The 11906-nt window shown below is 37.6% G+C and overlaps 1 protein-coding gene across 1 annotated transcript; it reads left to right on the top strand.

Moving 5' to 3' along the window:
• Window positions 1-493: 493 nt before the first annotated feature.
• Window positions 494-3505, top strand: LOC132856866 (sodium-coupled neutral amino acid symporter 2-like). The gene is made up of 12 exons (XM_060886721.1): window positions 494-683; window positions 777-869; window positions 979-1051; window positions 1387-1469; window positions 1573-1631; window positions 1780-1929; window positions 2021-2100; window positions 2217-2317; window positions 2430-2554; window positions 2686-2830; window positions 2921-3018; window positions 3169-3505. The coding sequence occupies exons 1-12, from the start codon at window positions 614-616 to the stop codon at window positions 3259-3261; spliced, it is 1170 nt and encodes a 389-aa protein (XP_060742704.1). The 5' UTR covers window positions 494-613; the 3' UTR covers window positions 3262-3505.
• The last annotated feature ends 8401 nt before the right edge of the window (window positions 3506-11906 follow it).

Here is an 11906-nt window from a genome sequence, read left to right on the forward strand (position 1 = left end):
TTTGCCCCAGTTTCAGGGATAATTTGCACTTCTCTCTGTACTGTGTGCTTACAAACAGACATGATTTGTGCAAATGTGTGCTTGAAGGTAAGTGAGCTTACATAGTGAGATATTCACAGACAGTGAGATACTTTTAGCAAGCACATGAATACCTTTGCAGTCAGGTTAATTTGTGTGCTATGTTTCCACATCAGGACTACAGTGTAACTAGGTTCATAAATGGAAACAGATCACTTCCCCAATTTTAATGTCAGATCCTTACCTGTTTTAAGTATAAATACGGGATCACAGTACATGTCTGATGTCTAATCAGACCTCATGTTACATTAGCTGAAGCACATGTAAATTATAGGAACAACATGGTTCGAGACAGTTCTTCAGTTGTATGGCAGGTTACAGAACTTTTTCTTTATCTGTTACCGTTGATGCGTAAACACCATGCCTTAACACGCCTGCTTAGCAGACTTCCTGGAAATATTGAATTGTCTGAATTTTAGCTGATGTGACCTAAATGAAAATGGAAAACAGCTTTTCTTAGTACATCATGAATGCTGAGGGATATGAGTACGGTTAATAATGGCTTTTTTTTCTCTCTGTTTGCTTTGTCAGAATCATGCTAACAGCTGTGTGCATATTTTCCCTCTACTCTGTACATCTGTTGCTTAAGACCGCAAATGTAGGAGGTTAGCACCAGTTCTTCTTCCCAAAATGTATATATTATATCCCATGTGAATTTGGTGTCAGATTTTGATTCTGAAACATCCTTCCTTCCCCAGGTTTTATGGTCTATGAGAAGTTGGGCTACAAGGCTTTCGGCTTGCCTGGAAAGCTTGCAGCAACGTTCTCCATCACCCTGCTGAACTTTGGAGGTAAGATGACAATTTATGCAGGATTCAAACACTCAAACCGCTTTTGGGATGATTAGCAGATTTGTTGTAGGTTTGTTCCATGAAACATACATCTGTCTTTCCATTCCAGCCATGTCCAGCTACCTCTACATCGTGAAGTATGAATTACCAATAGTCATCAAAGCTTTCACCGGGGATGAAGGGTAAGATACTCTGTCATTATTTTTAAATTAGTTCATCCTAATTCTTCGAGAGTTTTCTTCATGCATGCATGTTTAAATTCGGTGCATGACACTTGCATAAGCATCTTTCCTGGATTGTGGTGTCTCGTACCACACAGAGCTTGCAATGATCTAATGCATGAACATTATTTTGTAACAAATAATACTGCAGGGTAGAGTTTATCCTGTGTAATAATAACAACAACAACAACAACAATAATAATAATAATAATAATAATAATAATAATAATAATAATAATAATAAAATGTATTGGCACCCTGTGTTAAACTCATTCATTTTTTTCTCCTTTTTTTAGGGCTTGGTACACCAACGGAGACTACCTGGTTTTGCTTGTTACTGTCATCATTATTTTACCACTTTCACTGCTTAAAAATCTGGGTGAGTTTCTTTCTAACAAAAAGAACAAGAAGAGTAAAGGAAGTCCAGAGCTGGGGTTAAACTAGATAGAAAGTAACTAATTATGTTTTCATCTTCACCACAGGATACCTCGGCTACACAAGCAGCTTCTCGTTGTTGTGCATGGTCTTCTTCCTAATTGTGGTAAGCAAATGTGATGTTATTCTTCACTTTCCCACCACAGCAGCTCACAGACTGTTAAAGTGCAGTGATTAAAGACATCCCCTTGAGCATGTGAACATGCTAAACATCTGTTTTGTTATGGGTTTTTTTTTCTGTTTATTTTTTTCAGGTAATCTACAAGAAGTTCTACATCCCCTGCCCATTATCCAGTAACTTCAACACGACATTAAGCAACACCACGTTCACAGATCTGAACACCACGGCCACAGTCTATAATGAGGACTCTTGCAAACCCAAATACTTTGTCTACAACTCAAAGGTACAGACATAGAAGATTCACCCTCCTTTTTGAGTGTGTACAGTGTGATTTAAATGGTGTGTGACTACCATTTTTTATCTCCTGTCTTCAGACTGTGTATGCCGTGCCTATTATCACCTTTGCCTTTGTGTGCCACCCGGCTATTCTGCCCTTGTACGATGAGCTAATAGAGTAAGTTCTATCTTCAGTCGTTGGCATTTTAAAGTCCGGTTAGAAGACACTGAGATGTCTGTGAACCGTTAAAAGCTTTAGCATCATCTCATGAAGTCTTGTTACTTTTTCCACAGTCGTTCTCGTAAAAAGATGCAGTATGTGGCTAATGTGTCTTTCATTGCCATGTTCGTCATGTATCTGCTCGCTGCTCTGTTTGGATACCTGACCTTCTATGGTAAGCACTCGTTGTTTCATCTGAAAATAAAACCACTTTTTTTTTTGGAACAGCAGTGTCAGGACAGAGACAGATTTTCCAATAAAGAAAAAAACTTGTTTGTATTTTTTAGACACGGTCGAGCCTGAACTTTTACACACGTATGCGAAGTTGCACAAATTGGATGTGGTGCTGCTGATTGTACGTCTGGCTGTTCTGACTGCTGTCACTCTCACTGTCCCCGTCGTCCTCTTTCCTGTGAGTATATCTGTTTATGATCACATACTATGACGTAGCTATTATTAAGAGCTAAATCTTAATAATAGTATCATGTTGTTTGTAAATACGAAATCTACAAAATCTGAAAATCATTTTCTTTGACATGTCAGATGCGCACCTCGTTTAATCAATTGTTAGGCGGCACTAACAACTTCAACTGGATCCGCCATATCAGCATCCCGGTGCTCTTGTTGATTGCAGCCAACGTGCTTGTCATCTTTGTACCAAGCATTAGGGATATCTTTGGATTCATTGGTAGGTCGAAAATCACAACACAACGAATTCTAGTGACAGTTTAAATGGCAAAAATGACCTTGTCATGGTTTTTTTTTAATTTTATTTCAGGTGCTTCTGCTGCTGCTATGCTGATCTTCATCCTGCCATCTGCCTTCTACATCAAGCTGGTGAAGAAGGAGCCCTTGAAATCTGTGCAGAAGATAGGGGTAAGAATATTTTGGCATATCACTCTGAATTGCCGTTTGAAATGGCTTCAGATATCCTGAGAGCTTAGGTTTTTTAAAAAATCGAATTAAATGAAATGAAAAAAAAGCTGCTTCATAAAAAGTCAAGTCCTTCTTCTGTGTGTCCTGCAGGCAATCCTGTTTCTGTGCGGCGGCATCATTGTCATGATTGGTAGCCTGACTTTGATCATCCTGGACTGGGTCAACAGTGCGGCTGCCCCGTAGAGTTAAGGAGCTGGTCACTAAGATGCAGCGTGAATGGCATGTAGGCTGGACATGTAGCTGCTTTAATCTTTATTTTTGTTGCCATGATAAGTTTTTATATTGATTTCCGCTGGACATTCAGATTCTGAAACGTTACAGAAATTGTCAATGCAAATGCAAATTGAGAGACTGGTCTCAGTGCACAGTACGCAGTATTTAGCTTCTGAAACTCGCAACCAAAACCTGGGCTCTATGTCGCAACTCACTCGACTTTTTTTTTACCTGTATATATATATACATATATGTATATATATATATATATATACATATATATATATATATATATATATATATATATATATATATATATATATATATATATATATATATATATGTATATATATATATATACTGTATACACACACATTTGACATGAAATGTTTCATTGAATCACTATGTATATCATGTAATAACTGTTTAATATACAATAAACAATTGGGTCTTTGTTTCTTTGATCATTGACTGAAGATTTCTTTTGTGCTTTTATGACCATTGAACCAGTAAAACACTGGTTTAACCTCCTGGTAGATCACTTCAGCCTGGAAATCTATAAAATGAACCATAAATCATTGTAGGACATCTTGTCATGTTTCTTCTAGTACATCAAGAACTGTTTTGTCTTTCCTCACCTACTCTTGATAAAATATTAATTCATGTAACTTGTTAATGGTTCATACCAGCATGCCTTATTTTCTTTCTCTCTTCCTAATTTTAAGATGTTTTTTTTTTGTTTCTCTCGCTCTTTCTCCAGCCTCTTGCTGAATTAAAAAATAGTGTTGAAAAATTAAGTATGAATAAATTGTAAATGTTATTAGTAATATTATAATTTAATACAGCTAAAGACTGCTTAGTTTAAGAAGCAGGATCCAGATCAGGAACAGCATCTCCAGCACTACCACACTGAGTGCTGGAGCCCCTCAGGGCTGCGTGCTCAGCCCACTGCTGTTCACCTTGGTTGGTTGCAGCCTCCCTGAAGATGTTCCAGTCAGTGCATTCAAAGCAGTCCTGAAGAGCAGAGGTAGCTCCTGCTGGCAAGGATTTCACCTGCTTCAGAACCGGTTTGGTGCGTCTAACGAGTGATCTGTATGCTGGAATTAGCATTGTGAATTGAGTAGGGTCTGAGTAGCCGAGGTGGGGTGGCGCTCCACACGATACGCACTGGGAATGTTTGTGTAAACAAGACCCATCGTGTTTTCCCTTCTCGTTGCAAAGTCCACATACTGATGGAATTTAGGGGGCACTGACTTGAGATTTGCATGATTGAAATATCTGGCGATGATAAACAGTCCGTCAGTTTGAACATTCTACAGATCGCTAATAACCCCATAGAGTTCACATAGTGCCTCTTTAGCATTAACGCTGGGGGGAATGTAAACTCTGACAATGAAAACCATGGTGAATTCCCATGGTAAAATAAATGGCCTGCATCTAACAGTCACAAACTCCACTAGAGATGAGCAATAACTAGAAACAAGCACAGAGTTCTTTCACCATTCTGTGTTGATGTACACACACACCACCACCGCGAGTCTTACCGCACAGAGTTGCATTTCTGTCAGTACGAAACAGGGTGAGCCCATCTAGCTGAATGGCAGCATCCACAACTCTGTTGCTGAGCCACATCCCCGTGAAAACAAAGACACAGCAGTTTCTAAACTCTCGCCTTGTAGTGCGTTCAAGTCAGATGTTGTCTAGTTTATTGTCCAGGGAGCAAACATTGGAAAGTAGGACGGATGGGAGAGCCGGCCGCCTAGGGTTTGTTTTTAGCCTAGCACGGACACCCGCCCGCTTACTGCGCTTCCACTTCCTTGCGCACCGCTTTCGGCATCCCCTCTCCTGGTCTCCAGTATCAGGCGACACCGAGGACTGTAGGCCTGGTCTCCGCAGCAAGCCAAGGTTGCGAAGCCTTTCCAGCACATCATCGTGCAGGTTGGTGGTTGCACGATTTCTATATTTTATTAGTTTCTGGCGGTTGTATACATGTACACCGTTGTCTCTGGTGTCTATGTACTAGTAATAGTCGTGTTAAAAAACGTAAATAAAACCGTAAAAACGTAATTATATCACCATATTGAATCCGGAGTGGCCGCTGCATGCCACTGCTGCGCCGCCATCTTTCACCCTCCTGCCATCTGGAAAAAGGTACCGAATCACTCGGGCCCTCACAATCAGGCTGTGGAACAGATTCTTTCCACAAGCCATCGGACTCCTCAATAACTGTACTGAACTGTACCGAGCGCAATACACACACGTACACACACATGCACAATCAACTGTATGGACTGCAATGACCCACACCAAATACACACTCTTCCAATTTGCATTCATGTCTACAGCACCATCAAACTGTTTGCATGCTGTTTTTGCTCTTTGCACATGCTGTCTTTAACATTTCAGTCAAATTGCTGTTTTGCACAATACATTACATTACCTCATGTAACTGCTGCTATAATACTAATGTGTTCATTCCAGTATTTCTGCACATGCAGTATTGATTGAACATACAGTATTAACGCTGGTAGGTGTTGTTTTTGTGTATTGTCTTTTGTGTAATGCCTTTTTGTCTTTTGTCTTGCACTATTGTGATGCACTTTATGTGGCTAGGACTACTCACTTAAGTCCCTAGCTCTGTCTTTGTTTTAGGTAGCACCATGGTCCTGGAGAAACGACTCATTTCACTGTTTACTGCAACAGTTATATACGGTTGAAATGACAATTAAAGCATCTTGAAGTCTTGAAGTCTTGAAGACGTACACTGTCTTTCCACAATTTCAGAAGTCTGCATTTGTCATTTTATGCAATGTACAGTCATCCACTATTATCTTTATGTTACGTTAATGTGCATTATATATTATAATATCTATAACATATCTTTTAAATATTTGTCAGTGTACTCTTTGATCATTTATTCTTAATTATTTCTTTTTTTTTTAACTTCATTTAAATTCCTTACTTCTTATCTACCAAAAGATGTCTAAATCCTTGGTCTCAAAGTGTACTTTTCTCATAATTTGCTGAAATAGAATTAAATAAAGACTCACCTCTGCATTTCAATTAAATACTTATTTTATAAAAACATGTAAATAAATTTAAAAAATAAAAACTTTTTCCAATTGCATTCCATTATGCACATAGCATAAAATATCTCAGCAAGTGAAGATTTATTGAATGAAGAAAAAGCTAATATTTCTTATTATAACATATTTGATGCAACATATTAAAACATATCGATTCGTTTCAAGCTTAATTTTCTATTGAAAGATAATTTACCTTTTTTAAATAAAGTAATAAAAGACGTGAAAATAGACTTGACATTTCTAATAGCTAAATTAAAACAAGGTGCTGTGTAGCAAAGAGGAATTTAGGTGTAGTCTGTATGATACTGAGGTGTGGTTTGAATTGATATTGAGCAACTTTTACATAAACTATTAGAATTTTTTGAGTTCTTGGCCAGAAGAGGTTGAGCATGTTGAAATGTTTTTTTCCATTTGACGTTGCAATAGTTGTCAAAGCGATTTACGATAAACAAACCACACTAGAAGGGAGGAGTTTAAGCTGCTTTACACCAACAGTTCTGAACAATAGCTGAAAAGGCACAGGCTTCATTTGAGCTAACAGACATCTGTATCTGTTGACCGAAATTTAGACGTCAACCACAGTAGCAGCACTTCATGAAGTGGCAGGAGTTTTCTAGAACTTAATCTTCATTTCCAGTGTTTTGGTGTGGTTAAGTCCTGGAGTGAGACAGACTATCTTACTGATATATACTGCATCTGCAATTACACCCATAAATATCTCCACTTTTTTAAATGTACAGAGGGTTGACTATAAAACAGTGCTCACATCTATGTTCAGGATTTCCTCTTTCTCTGGAAACTAAAACCACTTACACATAAACATCTTTTTTTTTCTGTGATTAACCAGTAGATCTTCTCGACGGTTAGCGAGGTCAGAATAAGGGCTGATGTAATTATACCTGCTTCTGGAATCAGCAGAATGGTATTTTGGAAGAAGGTCTATAGTACTTCCTTGAAACAGAAACAATAATAAAACCAATTGTCAAGCTTAAATGGGTGTGTTGTGTTTTGTGGTCTGAGGGACATTTAACCTGTTAGAGAACTGATTTTTATGATTTTCGCCTATATGACATACCCACCTAAAAAGTGGTACAGCTCCCACATACTTTGACACACAGGGTTGGGCCTGGTCATTTAATTGTAAAAGCTAAAGTATAATAAAGCCAGAATGAATCATTTGACTGGAGAAAAGCAACCCCTGCTGGTGAGTACAAGGCTACAAAGGTCAAGACAAAACAACCAGATGCTGGGCATTTGTTGGAAAATATGATTTGCACATAAGTACTGAAATGATGAAAAAGTGAATGTGGGTATAATGTACCTACTAATTATGGAAGATGAGGTAGCTCAGTCGTTGGTCTGATAGTTATGTAGCTAACCTTAACTCTCAACTGCTTATTAGTATAAAAATTAGATAAAATATGTACGCTGCTCTGGACAAGGATGTCTGCCAAATGCTGTAAATGTAATTATTAAAATCTTCAAGAAACTAATTATACACTGTATGTGATACAATCTTTTTTAAACAGAACAATATATTTTAGCTTTTAATATTATATTATATTATATTATATTATATTATATTATATTATATTATATTATATTGGAAAAATCTAATATTTTCTTACCCCTAGATTTAATTTTTATACTGACAGTATTTTCCCTTTGCACATCTGTGATTAACAAAGGTATTACTTCAGAAATTCAAGAAGGGATTTGTTGCGGAAAATCACTTGACTGTCCAGGAAGCTTGTGCCCTTGGTTATGACACAATGATGTGTCTCTTTCTGTGATATTTATTTTTTGTTGCAGGTTAAAGTCATGCCACAGGGTCTTACGTAAGTTTCTAGCCTATGATCCGGGTTTGGGGAAATGTGAGGCTGCTATCCAGCTGATCCATTCAGGTGTTCTGGTTTCTGATGGTGCCAGCTACACTTAATAATAATAATAACAACAACAACAACAACAACAATAATAATAATAATAATAAACATTATTTTGTGTAGCACCTTTAAAAGTAGCTTCTCAAAGCACTTGAGATAAAAGATGAAATTAAAAGATACACATAACATTACAGTCACTAAAACTAACCATAAAAAAATAAAAAGCAAATAAATAACAAGCAAAGTAATCACATAAAAGCTACCCTAAAAAAAAGTACGTTTTAAGGTGATTTAAAAACACCCAGGGCGTCTGCATTCCTAATTTCTGAGTGCAGCTTCAGAAGAGCGTAGAGCACGTGTTAACAGCTCACACAAATATTGAGGGGCCAAATTATTCAAGGCCTTATAAGTGAGCAATAAGTGAGCATGAGAATTTTAAAATCAATATGAAAACTAACAGGAAGCCAGTGCAATTTTCCCAGGATAGGTGTAATGTGCTCCCTTGCACTGGTCCTAGTCAGAATTCTAGCAGCTGAATTTTGTACCAACTGTAATTTACTTAGGGTGGCTTTAGGAACTCCAGACAGCAAAGCATTACAGTAATCAAGACGCGAAAAGACAAAAGTGTTGATTAACTTTTCAGCCACAGAGAAAGTCAACATGGGACGTAAGTTGGCAATGTTTCTGAAATGAAAAAATGATGCTTTGACAGTGTTACGAACATGATGGTCAAATGTTAAATTTGCGTCAAATATCACCCCCAAATTTTTTAGTTTAGTTAGGAATTGTAAAGCAGAGCCATCCACACTTAAGGTTGTAGACTCTGCTTCACGCAACTGATGAGGTGAACCAATAAGCATCACTTCAGTCTTTTCACTGTTCATACAAAGATAGTAGAAAAAGGTACCATCCATAAACCAGACTGGTGAAAGTAAGAAGTATCTCAATGGTTAAGGTGTTGAACTACTGCTTGGAAGGATATGAGTTTGAATCAAAGGTTTTCCAAGTTGCTGCTGCTGGGCCCTTGTGCAAGGCCCTTACGTTGTATGAATAAGATAAATGTACGACGCTCTAGAAAAGGGTGTTTGCAGAATGTTGTAAATTAGATGAAGATCATCCTGGTGTCTGGTCAAACGGTGGCCAAGGGTGAATCAGTTGAATAGTTCAACAGCTTTAGATTGGTTTGATTGCTCAAAAGTGAGCAATGAAACTCTTAAAGAATTTCTTGGATGAAATGCGTGAATCAAGAACTCACCAGAATGTGATTCATGTGATGCAAAGCAAAGGTGTGGTTCAGTAGACAAGTTCATAAAAACTTTCCAGTGCTCTTCATACAGATTTCTATGGACATTGTTGTGCAAAACACATTCAGATTGACATTCAGTTGTATGCTGCTCAACAGCCTGTTCATTCCATCTCATCTGCTCCAACTGTTTGTTTGGTTTTTTAATGGTGGCAGTGTTTACAACCTGTGAACAGTACATGCAAGCTGGTTGGTCCGTTTCTCTAATATAGTCAATGCTAAGGCAGCACGCACACCGCTGGTGTACATGCTCCGACTTCCATAGAAATAGGATATTAGATCATTGGGCATGAATGATGTAGAATCACTGCAAAAAAATGTCTTGATAACTAGAAAATGAAGAGATTGTATTGGGGTCCTGGGTAGGGTTTCCGAATTAAAGACTTTAACAAAATGAAGCATATACAGTAGCATATGTTCCTTCAAGTCCTTTTAAAAATATCACAGTTTTCAGGTGGAAGCACTTGAACACCAACCACAAAAAAAAGAACACACATTTTTTTTCCCCCGACTTTGACAGAGCATCAATAACAAAAGGTTAAAAGGTCACTGTGGTCCCCAGTATCGAGTAGAGTAGAGTGCTTAAATCCCAAAGGGGAAACTGCAACACAAGCAAATAGAACACTACACTAGAACTAGAGCAGCACAAGACTTAAGGTGCACAATAAACTTACCAATATAACAAATAATTAAAAACAAATCAAGTTATTTAAAAACTGAAACTGGGGTTCAAATGAGCTGTATGACAAATATTTACTGGACACTGGATGACAGATTAAACCGTACGTTAGATATGTATAATGTAAAAATGTTCCACGCCCATAAATAACGTGCCAGTGCATGAGTTAGAATATGCAATGACACTATGCAAAATTTTTGTGCAATTGCTGTAGCGTATATGAATAAGAAAAATCAGACCATCGTCTTCAATGTCCACACAGTTTCCTATTCTTTGTGTTCACTCATTGTAGAGTTGGATAGCAGTGGGCAGGAATGATTTCTTGTACCTTTCTCTATTACAGCAAAACTGTGGTAGTCTTCTGTACAAAGCTCCACTGTTTGGCCAGTATGGCGTAGAAGGTGTGTTTAAAGATGTTCATTGTCCTCTCTTTTTTGTCCACCAACTTTCCTCGGGAAAGTAGTCTTGTAGACTAGCTTGCTGTCAGCCCTCCAATCTACACTGTTTTTGAGGTGGACACTGAGGTATTTGTAATCGGTAACCGCTATAACGTCCTCTCCCTTCATGAAGATGGGCTGGGCTATACCATCTTCTTCCTCCAGAAGTCTTAGAAACATTGAGTAGCGGGTTTATTTTTCTCGCACTACTTCAAAACTCAAAAGTCTAATTCCATCCTGCACTCTGCCTTCTGCCCATCCTTAATACACCCTACAACCACAGAGCCATCAGAGAATTTATAGATTAGATCAGAGTGTTTCATGACTCAGCGTTGTAAAAGAAAAATAATAATAATAATAATAATAATGTTTGAAGTGCTACTACCCATTCTAACGAACTGGGGCCTGACATAAATGTATTTAATTACAGATCATTTGCAGGCAAACTTAACAGCTGATTGGAAATAAAGATTAACTGATTTATTTAATCAGTTAATAAATAAGTTCTTAACATTCTGATGAAAAAAAAAATCTTCTTGTTATTTATGATATAAAAAAGAATAAGTAAAACAAAATAATACGCAAAACCAGTCTGTATGCTGTCCATTTGTCTGACCAAAAGCTAATCACCACCTGCGAACCCGTATACACAAACTGTCAGAGGACTTGAAGGCAGCATAAAGCCACATTCATGACCAAGTTGGAAAGTTTCCGACTTCCCAGTAACCGTGGCTGTATTGGGATGAGAAAGACTCCTACTTCCCAGTTGTAAAAATCCGGTTGAACGGCTTCTAAAACTCGACAGCCTCTTAAAAAAATTATTACAATTTATTTCAAACGAAAACACAACCTAGAACAGCATAGCCGGGTTTATAAAATGAGCAGTAATGAGAAAGTAACAACAGTTTTCGAGAGCTCCGACTTCTGCGATTCAGTGACGTAACAACAACAACAACATGGCGTCGTAAAAACTAAGAACGAGAATAAAACCATGATTTATTTAATATGAATTCGCCTTTTTTTTACGAGATTTTTTAAAAATCATATTGCTCTTCCAACTCGGTTTTGGCACTATTCACTGTTAATTATAGTATACACTTTTTAAGGAAAGGTTGAAAAATGAAAACTTCGTAGTTAGGAATGTGGCGTGTGATTGTGATTGTGAGACGTAAAGTGGTCACTTATGCATGTTAAATGTTCAGCTCTTTATTTTTCTTTCAGTAAGAC

The sequence above is a fragment of the Tachysurus vachellii genome, chromosome 14 (assembly GCF_030014155.1).
Source record: "Tachysurus vachellii isolate PV-2020 chromosome 14, HZAU_Pvac_v1, whole genome shotgun sequence".
NCBI classification, from domain to species: domain Eukaryota; kingdom Metazoa; phylum Chordata; class Actinopteri; order Siluriformes; family Bagridae; genus Tachysurus; species Tachysurus vachellii.